Source organism: Onychomys torridus, chromosome 6 (assembly GCF_903995425.1).
Source record: "Onychomys torridus chromosome 6, mOncTor1.1, whole genome shotgun sequence".
Taxonomy (NCBI): domain Eukaryota; kingdom Metazoa; phylum Chordata; class Mammalia; order Rodentia; family Cricetidae; genus Onychomys; species Onychomys torridus.
In genome coordinates this window covers 112,039,070-112,055,013 of record NC_050448.1, presented here as the reverse complement: position 1 = coordinate 112,055,013, position 15,944 = coordinate 112,039,070, and the positions used below count along the sequence as shown (strand labels likewise).

General features: G+C 40.2%; 1 protein-coding gene across 2 annotated transcripts in view; it reads right to left on the bottom strand.

Annotated features, from left to right (window-relative positions):
• Positions 1 to 3,876: 3,876 nt before the first annotated feature.
• The window catches only part of Ppp3ca (protein phosphatase 3 catalytic subunit alpha), a 290,646-nt gene continuing 278,578 nt past the window's right edge, over positions 3,877 to 15,944 (bottom strand). The window contains exons 12-14 of one of the 2 annotated variants that reach the window (XM_036189582.1): positions 9,980 to 10,077; positions 7,096 to 7,125; positions 3,877 to 4,109 (exon numbers count right to left, since the gene is read on the bottom strand). In XM_036189582.1, coding sequence (XP_036045475.1) covers positions 3,913 to 4,109; positions 7,096 to 7,125; positions 9,980 to 10,077 — 325 coding nt within the window. In that variant the 3' untranslated portion in view covers positions 3,877 to 3,912. The remainder of the gene's footprint in view (positions 4,110 to 7,095; positions 7,126 to 9,979; positions 10,078 to 15,944) is intronic. The other variant, XM_036189583.1, reaches the window with a different exon arrangement.

Sequence of the window (15,944 nt, the reverse complement as noted above, 5' to 3'; positions counted from 1 at the left end):
GGAACCATTGAGTGAGACTTTACTCCCATGGAACGCAGGTTCCTTTCAGAGCCACCTCTCCTTTACAAGTAGATGTTTTCCAATGTCAGTGCCATCTTCTGAAATCCCATTGCTAACGTGACTTTGTTGTTTACCTGGTAAGTTTCCCCAGTCTTTCCATAAAACAGACTCTCCTGCTGGGTCTCCATCATTCAACACAAACACCAACATGTCAGTTGCCTCCTGACAATATGGTCACCAGAGGTATGTACATTTTTTTTCTTAATTTTGTGCCTCTTGTTACTGTGTATGCATTAAAAAAATCATCAAGGACCTAGTTAGGGGTGTTGTTGGCTTACATTATTTAAAAGAAAAACCATTAAGCTCAATACTGACTCACTGACCTACAGAATGACAACATTTAATATTATAATATATATGTCAGGACTGCCTGACATAGTGGTTTTGTGTGTGTGTGTGTGTGTGTGTGTGTGTGCGCGCGCGCGCGCGCGCACATGCATACATATGCATGTACATGAATGTGAGTGAAAAATACGAACATACCACAGTGAGGGGGAATAACAGAAACATGCTGCCTATGCAATGAAAGAAGTAGATGGCCATATCACCATTGTAAAAAGAGTATCTGCAGGTTTAGAGATCTCTGGTTTGTCCAATTCAAGGGGTCCAGTGAGTGACAGACATGAAGTACTCAAGTTTAAGTGTGATAGTCTTAAGTAAGGCTGTACAGACTATGACATTCATGTAGCTGACTTTACCTTAAAGGTCCAATTTAAGGATAGGGAAAAATGGATGCATATTAAAATTATCTCACATGGGTACAACAAAGGTGGGCAAAAAGCAATATTTCAGGACAAAATAGTTCAGAGGGTTTTCATAGCATCACAGGACTATGGACAATAGATGGCATGGACTACTCCAGTGTTCAGTGACCCTAAGTGATGGGTTGCAGACAGACCGAGATACCACACTTGATTCTCATTGCAGTTGAGGCTCTCAAGTTCTTTTTTTATTTTTTGAAAATACATGTAAGATGGCTATATTTCAGACAAGCAAGTCTGCTGTGCTGGGACTAGCAGATCTAGCTTGTAGAACTCCAAACACTATATAAAAATTCAGCAGAATTGGTACCTCATGATAAGTGAGTCACCCTGGCACAGGCAAAGGCAGCTGGGGATCAGTGTGTAGCTGTGTGAGTACCATCCATGTGTGTGTGTGTTTGTACCCAGGCACCCAGAAATAGAATGCATGAATTCAATAGTCTGTCTACATCTTAAAGAGACAGGACCAATAACAAGTATTTGTAAGTGTTGTTGGTTCTGGAGACGACCTTCAGCTGTATATTAATTCCTTTGACAGATCAAATTATTATGTGAAAAAATACAGTGTCACTTTCCTAACACTGAGCAAAAAGACAAGCAATACTCACAGCAACTGCTTATTTCAATGTCAAATGTTTATTTCTATGCCATAGTTTCCTTAGCACAATTTGCAAAAGAAAGGAATCCAAAAAACCTGATTATTATAATAATTATTAATATTTTTGGGATATTTTCTCTGCAATTAGAAGAAAGAAAATACACAAATTGGTACCAGAATCACCATTTCTTTCACACCATTTTAGCATCTGTTTTCCTTGGATGCCACTTTTGTTTGAAGATGGGGAAATATCCACAGGAAAAACATTTTGATTCATTCAAATAACCATGGGGAAGTTTTTGTCAGCGAATGTATCTTTGTTTTGGTACACGCTATTACTAATCGTCATAGTCTTTTTACTTAATATAATAGGCATAACTTATTCCATAAACAAAGTGCACTGGAAAATGAACAATGTTAGAAACAGACTGAAATGTGGTGTCTCCTACATCTCCGTGTGATAATGACTGAAAGCATGGGATACAAACTTCATCTCAATACAATTGCAGCTCTTTGGTGGAGATGTGCTGAGGGGACTAGTCCTTTTTGCTATAGCGGGGGGGGGGGCACCCCATACAACTGAAACAACCTGCTAACAAACTGATGATTACTTCTGTTTTTTGTTTTTGTTTTTTGTTTTTCAATGAAAAGGAATGCTCTAGTTTCTTAAATAGGTCCTGCATTCAAGGGAGCCAAGAGATGGCATTTGCTCTTTAAGTAGACTTCTTTAGCCTGAATTTTGAGACACAAATCTACCAAGACACTTATAGCAGAAGTGGGTAGCACTCCTCAGACCATGAGGCCCTTGGGAAGCAGCCTGTCCTAAGTGTGCAGGGTGGTGAAGAGCCAGCACCCAGAGGACACCATGGTGGCTGTGCCCACGGTTCCCTGCAGCAGACCCAGTGAAAGGATGAGCGTTCTTTAAGTTCATGCACATTTTATTGAGTAGTAATATAAAATGCTTTTTCTCTGTCATTGTTACAGGTGCATGCTTTGATTGCCGACATTTCAGAAGTCAAATTACAAAGGCAAGGCTTTAGGCTGTAGTGAATGACTTGGGCACTTATACAATTGTTAAAAAATATGAATGGACTTTTGTTGTTTGTTGTTGTTTTCAGAATGAGCCAGTTGTAACCCGTAACTAATATACAAAGGGGAAAAAAAGTGAAAAAAGTACATATTTTGTGGCACATGACAGAACAGAAGGAAATAACTAAACTGTTATGACAGTAACGGTTGCCATGCATTTAGAGTTTCACATGTAACTACAAACTTATTTAAATTTCACAAAGTTTGCTAAACATGCCAACCATCTATGTGTGCACTGACAAGCTTATGTTAAAAACTTTTAAGAATACTCTCCCCTTTAGATTTTTTCAAAGCTTTTTTTGATTACAAAATTTCAAAGGCATTAAGCATTGTAGAGAATATAAAGTACGCCAGTATACATACATTTCCAGTATATGTCAGACCACTAAGCGCATTACAGTCCCATACAGGCCGATACAGCCATTTTATTTTTTTTTTCTTAAAAAACATGCATAGGCAGATTTTTTTTTTGTTTTTGTTTTTTACAGAATATAGATGCTTCGTCACTGCACTATGGTGTCGTGTTCACTATACTTAAAAATGCACCACTCATAAATATTGAATTCAGCAAGCCACAACCAAGACTTGATTTATCAACAAAACCCCTAAATATAAACAGCAAAAAAGATGGGTGTAATTATTCCAGTTTTTTTTAAAACTTAAAGAAAATGTATTCACTGCCAAATTAATAAGTGTTCTATGGAAAGAAGGGCATTCAAGCAAACTAAAGGAGCCTGAGGCAAGCACGAGCTATACAAAATTAAACTGTCCTTTTTTGGCATTTTTAACAAATTTGCAACATTCTTTTTTTTTCCAGGTTTTTTCTTTTTTTTTTTTTTTTCTTTTTTTAAGACTGCCTAATTCAGTTTATAGCCATTTTCTGACAAGAGTAGCAAAACATTATCAATAAATAGTCCTTATTTAGTTTGTACATCATTTTCTGTTGTTGTTAAAAATGTTTGATGTCATCCATTTTTAGTGCTGCGACTGTAAACGTACAATAGAGTATAAGAAATTAGACAAAGTTTTCGTGTCCAGTAACAGAATAAAAGGCCTTTCATTAACCTACCTAGAAGTCCCCAGTGTAGTAGGAAAACATGTTCATTTCCCTAACATTGCAGTATAGACTAGCATTAGCTTTCTTTTAAAACTTTTTTCCTAGAAGCATTTTTTTAAAGGCATACCCAAAAGAGGTGTTTAATCACCGCCCTCACCAAAATATAGTTTATTATCTCTCTCCCTCTCTTTTTCATGATAGTGTAAACTGAATCCAATTCCTGGCCCCCAGAGCAAACAAGCTACCGTCAGAGGCAAGAACATCCAACTGCTGAGATGCAGCAATCCCATCATGACCTGCAGCTCAAAAAAAAAAAAAAAAAAAAAAAAAAAGTGAACAGGAGGTGGTCACTGAATATTGCTGCTATTACTGCCGTTGCTGTCCGTGCCGTTAGTCTCTGAGGCGAGAGCCTTGTTGATGGAGTTGAGGTTGGCGTCGGAGGGCATGGCATCTCTGCGGGGTGGCATCCTCTCATTAATTCGGTCCAAGCCCTTCGCCTCCTCGAAGCTAGTGATCTTATGTTGTGGTGAGAATCCTTTGATAGCTGAACAGAAAATCATTAAGAAGAGAGAGAGAGGGTTAGGTTAGGTGGAGCATCGCAAAGGCACCGCAGTTGCTTCGGGTGAAGTTAGAGACTTCGTGGCGGGTGGGAATCCTTTAGTGGAGAACAACGTGACGGGACCTGAAGACAACACGACAGACTCCTTACCATACTGGAGGGAACCAGGGGTTTGAAAACAGCCAATGTCTCTTGCCAACCAGAATGTCCTCTTGAAGTGATTAAGATGTAAGCATTTTTCTTGTCTTCGTCAAAGTTTAGATCACAGAAATCCACAGTGGATATATAAAGGAAAAAGCTGTTCCAGGGGCAGGCTTCTGGATCCAGCAACACTGGCCACATCACTGGCGTGATGAGCCATTAACACCCTGGGCTAAAAAAGACTACACTTCCTCCATATTTACCCTACCACCATGCTAGTGACAGCAACTTCAGTGGAAGCCCTTTCTGCTCTTCCTGGAACTCTAGCCATGGCTAGAAGGTCTAAGGAACTAGACAAGGATTTGACCGGGACATTTTTTTTTTTTTTTTGCCATCTCCAAATCCCACAAAGATCTCCACTCAATGGTATGGGGAAAAATGAAATCACAAGCTGTTTTCCCACTTAGAAGCCTATGTATAGTGGGTGAGGAAGTAAGAGAAACTAAAAAATAAAGATCAGATGACTAAGTACAGAAGCATTTTTTGCCCTTCAGCAGCAAACAGGTCAAACTGATGTTCATCTGGTATCCATTACTGCCTACACCAAGGAAAACTCACTTGCAGTATGAGAATATTAGCAAAAATGAATTGGTTTTGGTCCTTCTAATTAAAACCTTGGCTTCTCTTGTGTTTTCTTCTCATCACCCTTAGTGCACTACAGAGATACGAGAGGCATTTTTGAAAAACGTAAAAACTTCCTCAGTGAGTGCACCACCAGTGAGCTGAAAATCAAAGACACAGATGGGGAACCAATGACATCAGTTTGTTTTACTCCCTGTGAAGTGCGAGCTTGATACGTACGGGTGGCCAATCACCAATGCTGAACTGGGTTGCATCTCCACAGCTTATTAAGGGCAATTTCAAGGGACTTATATCCTCCCCACTTTTGGGGGATAAAAGGAAAGCAGCTTAAAGCTGACAGTTTGCCAGCCCCTTGGACACAAATGTGCAGCCTCTCACTAGTATGGACGACAGTCCTAAAAGATTTACCATTGTTTAAAAGATCATTAGAAAGAAAAACAAATTGTTCCCCATCTGCATTTTTAGGTTAGCATAATGGTGATTAGTCAAATGTGAGAGGAAGAACATGGGGAGATGAGGAAAGACCAAGGCCCAAAGCAAAGCTTTTTAATTCTGTAATTTGGTAATAAACTGAAAAATAATCGAGTTGTCTAATGAGCACCCACCCTGAAAATGAATTCAATTATTTTATGGGGCAAATAAATAAATAAAAGACAGCCTAGCCTTTTTCTAAATGGCATCATCTTATAGCCAAAAGTCGGTCATGGGAAGTCATAAAACGATTTCATTCATTTAAAAAAAAAGTGGAGGCTCTAGGTTTTGCAGCCGATAGGGTGGGAGCATAGGGATGCCAAATCTAGTGGGCCAGAGGCTAGTTCAGGATGGTGCTCCATTGCTGATCACATCTATCTACCCTGCGTGGAAGAAAGTGCTCTGCTCCAGTTGCCGGTCAGACAGTGGGGGTTAGCAATTTACATTGGGAGTATACTTAACACAACACAGAGCCACAGAGTCACAGAAAACAGCCAAACTATCAACAGGAATGCACACTGCAGATTAGATTTTGCCAAGAGGAATGGAGAATTCCCACATAAATAGCAGTTTGCTCACTGCTATTTAGGAAACAGTTGTATTTTTCTCTTACATCACTGTCATTTCCCTACCATATCCAAATCATGAGCAAATTGTAAAGCTAAAGTGACACTTTTTTACATCACACCAAAGGACTATATATGCACACAATTTGTGGAAAATACGTCATTTTGCAAGAACAAAATACAACTGAAGAATTTTGTTTTAAAGGGGAACTTCAAATTATGCTTTAAAAAAATCCCAGAGGACGTGGTATGCATAATATTCAAAACTATTTTCATGTGCAGTTATTGTATAACCACGTAGTAAAACAGCATTCAGTTCAATGCTATGACTAAGGTATTAACAAGACTGCTCTTGAGTAGTGCTTGACGGCAGTTAGAGATGTACCATACTCAAGTTCCTCCGAAGCTCCCAGCAAGAGGCCTAGCAAAGAGCAGACACTCAGAATCATTAATTCACTGTCTGCCCGATACCCTTGTTGTTGGCCACCTCACGCCACAGATATTTTTTGGGCTCTTCATAATATTTTGTGAGGGCTAACTTTCTTACACATATCAATTGGTCAACATTGACAAGGATAAAAGTTTACCTCTACACGTCTGTCTCACGTTGGAGTCTTTTAGAGACACAAGTGATGTTGAACCATAATGAAGCACTACCAAGCATTTCTGTGGTTGCAAGCTTGCAAAGACTAGAGTCAACTGAATGTTACTCTCTTTTGTCTCTGTCCTACCTGTATGTGATTTGAGGGAGGGATGGTTCAGCTCAAAGCAGATCATTTTACATGTCATTTGTCAAAGCAGCTGCCATGACCCCCACCCCACATCATTCATGATATATAGAAATTTATAAGAAATTATATATATATATATAAAATCCTTTAGTTTTCTGAGATTAGAGTAGGTTCAATGTATACAAAACTCAAACATAGCTTTAAGGGAAAAAAAACAAACAAACAAACCATAGAAGGACATTTTCCCCTTTAAAGCAAGAACATTTTGGTTAATACTGAGCCACAACTGTTAGCCCAACACCCACACACTCTGTACAAGCTACAGCAAAAATAAAAAAAAAATTAAAAAAAAAAAAAGAATACACCCAGCAGAGCCCTTTTCTGTTGCAGGCACAACAGAAAGGGGACTGGCCAATTTACCTTCATCAGCCTCAATAGCCTCAACAGTAGCTGAAGAGAAGAAAGGGGTGCAAAATGAATGAGAAAATGAGCAGAGGATTTCTTAAGGCTAAGAACAAGTCAGTGACAGCAAAGGACCTGGGGGACTAATGTTCCTCTAAGTGCTGGCTTCTGGCACAGACAACTAGACAGAAAGGTTACAGATAAAGAAAAAACAAAAAACACCACAAAAGTGAGAAGGGTCAGTCAGGGCCTGCATATATATACCTGAGGGAATGGCTGGCTGGCTTGAGGTCCTGGCTCACTAATCAATGACAAAGTCTTTTAGGGAACCATGCGGAAAAGCTTTCTGTTATTTGGGCTAACTGATGACTGGGTTATGAAAATCTACAATGTGTTTCTGATTCTAAGAGCAGTTTAGAATCCATGCTTCGTGATTTGGAGTTGGACGCAGAGGAACAGGGCGAGCTTAGAGCTGGGCTGTGACGTCAGTGAGATACTTTATGTTATTGAATAGTAAATGGTAGTGTTTCCTTTAGAGATATGCACAGGGTGGTGGTGGGGGTGAAAGGGACATAAAATCAAGCGGTCTAGGTGGCAAACACTTAGGAGTCTTTAAAGACAAGCTATGGAGGGGGAAGTCAGGGAGATGAAGGGAACCATAGAGGGAATGATAAGGCCTGGAAGTCTTTTGCCAGGCAGGCTAAGTCCGGGCTGTTTTGTTTTTCTTGCTGCAATACTACTTTTGGAAATGAAGTTCCTAAAGTGTTGCATGCTAAGTGGGGAAAAGGCAGGAGCAGTAATAATTCCATCAGTATCTTCAGGAACAAGGTGTCTCAAGGGTGAAGTTCCTGGAGTAAAGTATAACGATACACTGGAACAGTAATTCCAGAGGTCAAGCAAGCCCTCTGTTTACTTAGGATCTACAATGTCCTTGTGCAGGTTTATGAGATTTTCTGTGCTATGATGGCTAGATGATGTTCCCTTAATTAAATGCTAAAATATTAAACTTTTCTCTAAGTTTAAAATGCTTAACATTGATGATATTCTATCCCTGGGCTTTAATTTGCATTTTCTCATAACTTAAAAATTTAAAACTACAACAGTGGTCACATATGCATTCCAGTTAACAATGCATTTTGGATTCCTCCTAACTATAGAGAAAAGCTATATACTGAGTTGTCAGATTCTCAGGACAAATGAAGTCACCACCCAGAGGATTTGGATGTGTGTGTGTGTGTGTGTGTGTGTGTGTGTGTGTGTGTGTGTGTGTGTGAATTCAACATAGAATAACACAAACAGATGGGTTTAAAAGAAAAGAAACTGGAGTAACGGAAGCTACAAACACACACAGGTGACCGTCTGAAGGTGACACTATGCACTATAAAGACATAAAGACCTTAGGTTTAGAAGCAAAGCCAGAACCTCGGAACCACACCAGCACTGCTGGGGGAGAAATACACACAGCCTTGTGTGACTTCAGCACAGGCCGTCTGCAGTCAGTCCCTGATGGCGTGTGCGCCTCTGCTGTTTGCTGAGCTCATTAGGAGCTGTAGCTTTCCATCAGCTGGGCAGAGGTGCATTCTGGGCATATCCATGATCTCCTTATGCTAGTCTCTCAGTGTGTTCATTCTGGTGGAAGCGTTTTCTTGTGTTTTTAAGAAGTGATGAATTTCTAACTATAAATTTAAAGAGGGATTTCTACCTCAACTACTATAGATTTTCCTGCTTTCATTAAACCTTTTTTGAATTTTTGTGGCAACTCAAAGGCAGTGATTTGTGAGGAAGATTATCCAAAAATAAAGGTTATGAATGTTCTTCCTAAAGTGTGATGATTTGGCAAATTTGTGCTCATAAGTTGATCATTATGTGTTGTGTGGAAGAAATGTCTTAAAAATGTAATGGTAAAATACCTGAGTCTTTTAGGATGAAGGACAGGGATAGGAAAGAAAATATGAGAAAGATCCAGGGGAGAAATAAACTAGAGGCTGAGATTGTATTAACATACTATAGTATATTTTTTCTGTGATTTTCTTTTTCTGTTGAAGTCTAACCTAGCAGCAAAATTTCCATATTGTGTAAGTTATATTCTAATTAGTGACAATGTTAATTAGATTGATAAAAGAACATTTATAACAGAAGAAAGAGTATACATAACTGTGTTGTCTAACACAGGTGACACTAGCTAAATGTGAATATTTAAGTTAAATTTATTGAAAACTAGGGGCCATTAGTTATATGTGTTCAATGGTTCTGTGTCACCAGCAGCTGTTGCAAAAAATTCCCATCATCACAAAGTTATGCTGGATGATACTTGTCCAGCCAGTTATGACTATAAAGTAAAATGTCTACTTAAAAAAAGATGTTATTATTAAAAAAAACAAAACCAAAATGCAGTTGTGATCACTCTTTTTGTATTTCTGATGAATCAGAGAAAAGGCTTGTATAAGTCTCATTTCTGCTTAAGTGGATAATTAAATTACCCTTCTTATATTCTTTCCAATAAAATCTATAGTTATGCATATGTAATATCTGTGTGTACATTTCATCCACCATGTCGATAAGTAGACTGTTAGGATGTCACAGAAAACTTATACTAATCAGCTGGCTGATGGAGAGGAGCTCCAAGGAGTCAAGCCTACTGGTGTGTGCACATGTGCCCTAAATGACCTGTCCCACAGGGCGGCCTGAGGATAACAGATGCGTGTGCTAATGGGGGTAGAGGGTGGACTGCGGTAAATGAGGTGCTTTCAGGTTCGACATGACTGATTAAGCTGACATGTGGGTTTGAGCCCTTCTTCCAGCCAAGAAGAACTGAAGAGGAGACTGAGCTGAATGAGGACGTCAAAGGTTCTAGTGGTGCAGCTGGCCGTGTGCTCCCAGTCATACCACTGGGCTTGCTTACCGCTTTGAAGGGTTTGTTTGCCTCCGGAAAGCACTCCGCTGGGGAGCATGCCAGTCGGGGTCAGGCCCTTCAGGGTCAGAACGCTCTCACTCTCTTCTCTGGAAGACACAGGACAGTTGTGGGAAGTGAACATTTGCTTTCTTTTGTAGAAAAAAAGACATGTAAGAACACATATTTACCTCACATTGGCTCTGTGGATCTTTTGTTTTATTCAAAATACAATTGGTTTTTATCTACCTATATAGAAGGCATATTCTATAAACAACTTCAGTGATAAAGTCACATTATGCAGTCAAGGCAATCGTGGCATTAGGGTCTCCTACATATTGAAGATCCGGAAGTACCTCTACCTTTGTAACCACATTCCACAAAACCAAGTTGTTGCTGTGCATCTTCAGTGACAGCAAGGGCTATGTACCCAGTGAGCAGCAGTGCATGTGGATGTGCAGTATGTGCAGGCCTGATCTGTTGTGAGGGGCTCAGGAACAGTTGGCAAACCCCATCTATTTGAGAGGTGAATCTTATCTAAGGGTGAGAAACCTAGGGATTGTTTCAGGGGGCCACTGAAGGCCTTTGGTCATGTGACAGACACAAAGAGTGACGTAACTGGTCCACAAGCAGCTGGTAACATTTCTGAGCTTTTATCTTACTGCTTCCTCCTTCACAGAGTTACTTACATGAAATTTGTGACCCTGTTTTAAAATTGTTTTAAGTGAATCATTATTTCAATTAAGCTTACCATTTAACAATCACTTTGACTTACTAACAGACTCAATGATTAAAAAATAGAACAATGAAATAGGAATAACTTATTATCTTCTTATACAACAGATCCTGCAATCCTACATGTTCAGGGAAAAGTTTACAACACATGTGCATAGATACATACACATATACACACAGAACTGAGTAGGTCCCAAGTACCAATATTTTTTATGACGATTTCTAACATGACTAGAAAAGAATTTCTTCCCAGATTGCTACCTTTCTTCAGTTCAGAAACTTGGATTCCATTGTCCAGCTATTCCAGCTTACAGCATCATTCTGTTGATACTTTCACCCTCCCATTCCACAGCCACTCCATTGACTCTCTACTCCCAAGCATTCCTTTTCTCTCAGTGCTTCTCATGGCCCCACCATCTATTTATCAAAAATGACAACAGGCTACACACTCAACTCATCTACCTATTCTCAGGGATGTGATGATTGTACAGTGTTTACCCCAATCTACTTTATAACATTTGATCATCTCCAAAAGTACCCCTAAACCCATTTCCTTCAGCCCTGGGCAACACCTCCATTACATTCTGCAGGCTGTTTTTATGGGTACTCCATAGGAACAGCACCATGCAACACATGGTTCTTTGTGGTAGTCTCTTACAAACCACTAGTATCTCTTATTTTCATTACAACAGTCTTGTAGAAGGGCTTTCTGCGCCATCTTTCACAGGTTCACCCTCTCTGCCCACAGCTATTTTCTGATGAAAAAAGCAGACTTACTGAAGACACTGAAGAGCAGTGATGATTCTGTTGCTTCCCGATGCTCACTGGGACCACAAAAGAACAGCACCCCTACCTACCTCTTCCACTCTCACCCAGCTCTCAGAGCACATTTCCCATCAGTGTCCTTCACATAGGCAGCACACCTTATCCTAGGGTTCTGTCCTTAGTCAGCCTTGTTCCAGGATTGTCTGTGTATCTCGTTCCCTCTGCCTTCAAATGACTGTCCCAGCCTCCCTAATGTTACTCGAATACCACTTTCATGCCCCATGCCTCCCATTACCTGCTCTACTATTTATTTTTGGTCTCTCATGACCATTCTCTACTGTCCAAGCTTCTGGAGAATAGGGGTTTCTTTCGGCTTTGATCATGCTTGCGTCACAGTACGTACAATGGATCAACACCATCTATACAGATATATTCAGCAAGTATTTACTGGAAGAAGGAGTGTTTTAAAAATTGACAGGATAATGGCAGTTCTGACCCACAGTTTAGATATCTGTCTTCTTAATTGTACAGTTTACTCATAGATATTAGGGTTGAGCCAGCCAATTAATCACTGTTTACAGTCATATGGGAATTTCAACCTTTTTACGCTTCTGATGTCAAACCACTAGGTTATGTAAAAAAGAGAAATCTTGAATAGTAATAACGCAGATTTGGAAAACTCAGGAGTACTTCTACAAAAAAACACAACTTACCTTTATATTCACCTTCAAAGTCAGGTTTTAGCCTCACGGCAGGCAAATAGTTCTATACACCAAATAAATCCTGGCATCAAATCCTATTTTAATCAGGGTTGCTCAAACAAAATGAACATTAGACATCAATATGATCAGTGATTATTTGGTTGTTATCATTTTAATGACAGTTTTCTGGGGGTCTGAAGTAATTTTTCAATTTTCAAAAATTTATTTTCCTACTAAAGACATTGAGAGCTTGTTTGTTTGTTTGTTTGTTTGTTTGTTTTGGAAATCACCTCCTGAAATCAGTTGATCTCTGGCTAAAGTTTCAGCTACATCAGGGAGGTCACAATGCCTTTCACTCTTCTGGGCTTCAGTTTTCTCCTCTGTAAAATCACATTTACAGTGACAAGGATTAAATCGTAAACAGGTCCTCACAAGAAAGCAGCCATCTGCCTGCCTGCCCTTTTCTGTTTGCCTCTGGCCCTTCATTCGGCACATTTCTTGTTCCCTGCAATTCTGCCTCCCACTCCTGCTTCACATGAGCATCTTCACTCTGAATTCCACCCACCTCTGCCAGGTTCACATGAGAACTGCTTTCTTCAGTAGTTCCACCGAGGAGTGTGACCTCATCAAAAGTACCCTTTGATTCCATTCATCACGTCCTTGTAGAAGTGCCCTTCTCAATCCCTTGGTGAACCTTTCCCCTCCTTCTAGCCCTAGCACTAACAGCGTTCCACTACTGGAGGCATGGTGACTCTAAGTCAAAGGGTGTGCTTCCAAACAATGTGCCAGTTTTCAAGGACATAGAATAGAAGATTAGGCTGGGACTTCCTCCTAAATATTATACTGATCATACATTGATTCAGGGAACTTAGGCATTTGTGTTTTTGTTTCTTTTATGGAAGTTTCTACAATATTTAAGAAGACAGATGTGGCTCATGATATATTTCTATTAAAAGGCATGTTATAGAGGTTATTTTTGATCTTTCTCAGATATTCCATTCTCTTCTTCAGCAAGAACAGCAGTTTACACCATTGTTCACCCCTCTCTCTGCACATCTCTCTGAAACCCCAGGGAGCCTCAACATAAAGGCTCTGCCAGGTACAACACCGGTCATCCCAATAAATAACAGTATCCTATCCATCGCCTAGGCTATGGTTTTGTAGGCTGTTCTCACAGTGCATTTTCTTCCTTATCACTCACTGCACAGATAAAGGTTCTTGCAGAAGAGAACAGAATCATGACCAGCTGATCTTACCAGTGGAGAGCTGTCTAAAAGTGTATTAGAGAGTACACAGTTCCAGAAAAATGTGCTAAAAAACTTCCACCAAGATGAATCTGTATGTTTGCTCACTCCATGAGCTGGCCTTGGCATACAAAGTGCTGCTATCCATGGTCCAGGCCTACTCAAGCTCATACTAACACTATAAGTTACCCCCAAAGCCAAATTACCACCACTGCTGCCTTCCCAGTGCTACTAATTCTGTTGCCTCTGCATGCTGTTCATTTTGAAGCAGGTCATATGTCCTATCTGTGAATGGCAGATCTCAGGCGATTTGCCTGCACATCTACTGCAAGGAATCCATCCATCCATCCATCCATCCATCCATCTATCTATCTATCTATCTACTGTTATCTTACTAGGCAATCCAGTCATAAGCATACATATATCCACGGCATGGGTTATAGCATGCCTCTCATTCCATGAGAATCATCCCAAGACTCCTCATTGCCACATACAAAAAGATTAAACACTTCCTCATGGTATTCAAGTATGCTGAGGATTTAGATTTGGGTTTCTTTGGTTTGTTTATTTTCAGCTTCAGGTTTTATCAAATCATGCACCTTCATGCCTTTTTGCTACTAAGTGCTTTCATGTACCTACAATTCACCAAACCACATAAAAGTGGAAGAACCGATGCTAAGGAATCCTATATGTCTCCAAGGTCTGGTAGTTTCCTTCATGCCCATGACTGTTGCTATCTATGATGATGTCCTGTGAGACATGGACTGCTTCAAACCAGATTTTGGGCATTATTTACAATCTTTCTGGCCTACATGGCTGAGTTCTGAGTAAGGCTCACATTGGTGCTGCCTTTCCTTGGGGTGCGGATAGAGAGAACCTGTTATAAAGCAAGCCAACTCTAGCCCTATAAGCTTGCTAGGTGGATTATTGTTAAATGTGTATAATATGGGGAACAACATGCAGCATTTAGCCTGTACTTCAATGACTGCATCAGCACCAGTCCTAGGACCATGTGACTGCTCCTTATGATGTCTCATAAGTAGGTCATGATTTCTTCTTTTGCAGAAATACCTTCAGTGCTGGAGTCCCCCCTGCCAGAATCCAACCTGTCCTTTGCAGCCCTCGTCCACTGATAGCCTCTTTAAAGACAACCCACCTAGGAAATACAAAGGTGCCCTTGCCCCAGTGCCGCAGTCCAGCACCTGTTTATGTATGCAGGACATGCTTTGTGGTTTTACATTAGTCTATGTCTGTCATTCCATCTCGGCTAACACAAATTCTACTTCAAATTCAATGCTCAGCATGGCCCACCACACTAGTTTGTGCTTCTGTGGATGTGATTCCTGTATCCTACACAAGGCCCATAGATGCTTTTAGAATGGACTACAAGAGAATGAACCTTGCTTTTGTTTCCTACTGACATGTGCAAATCTTAAGCCATTGGTCATCATTAGGTTTGAAGCAGTCCATGTCTCACAGGACATCATCATAGATAGCAACAGTCTTGGGCCTTGAGGAACCTTCCAGACCTTGAGGACATATAGGATTCCACATTATTGATTCTTCTCCTTTTATGTGGTTTGAGAACTCAAATAATAAAAACTTAATTTTTATAATGAGGCTTCTACTGTGTTTTGCTTTGTTTTTCTCTATGGACTTTTATATGGAAATCCTTGGTGTTTTTATTTCTCCTCCTAGTGATTTCAGTAAGAAAAAGAAGAGCATGGTTTGGTAAACCTAAGGATAACACATTTGCAAATGTTCATGACTGACATACTCACTCAACACAGGATTTTAATATAGTCATTTATCCCCACAAGTCATTTCTATATCCCCACAGGACTTCCTAGTGGTCCTCAGAACTGCTCAATCTGTTTCTGCTTAAGGATCTTTGCCCCTGATATCTTCCTTGCCTTGAACTTTCTTATTGCATTTCTTCATGTAGGTTGTGCATGTCTTCTTGGATGATTTCACTCATAATTGTCTTTGCTCTCATTAAATGCCTATTGATAATGGTAATAGACCTCTACATTGCTTTATTATTGTTTTTGATGCATGCTTAGGTTTTACAGTTTGATGCTATTTAGTCATTGCAGGAATGAGTGACTCCCAAGAGTTGAGGGGTATGAAGGGTGGTAAGACTCAGAGTTTTGCTCACTAAGGTGCAGGAGAGATGGTGCCCATTTCCACCATCAATGTCACTTTCTACAAGTGCTCCAGCTGCCTCAGAGTTGCTGCTGACTTGGGGTGTCCTTGTGAAATGATGGGGATGCTTCTCATCCTTCTTATGGCCCCTACTTCCAGCATCGAGTCACTTAGTGACTCTTCAGTGACTTTACCAAGAGCAGTAGAAATAGCAGGGAGAGAAACCAAAACACCAGACAAAAACAACTAAAAAATGGGCAATAGCTCAGTGGACACAACATACGCTGCGCACATAAGAAGAATGGAGTTCAGATGACCAGAATCCACACAGAAGCCAGGCAGGCATGACAGCACTTGGAAGGCAGCGATGGGACAAGCTGGCTCGCT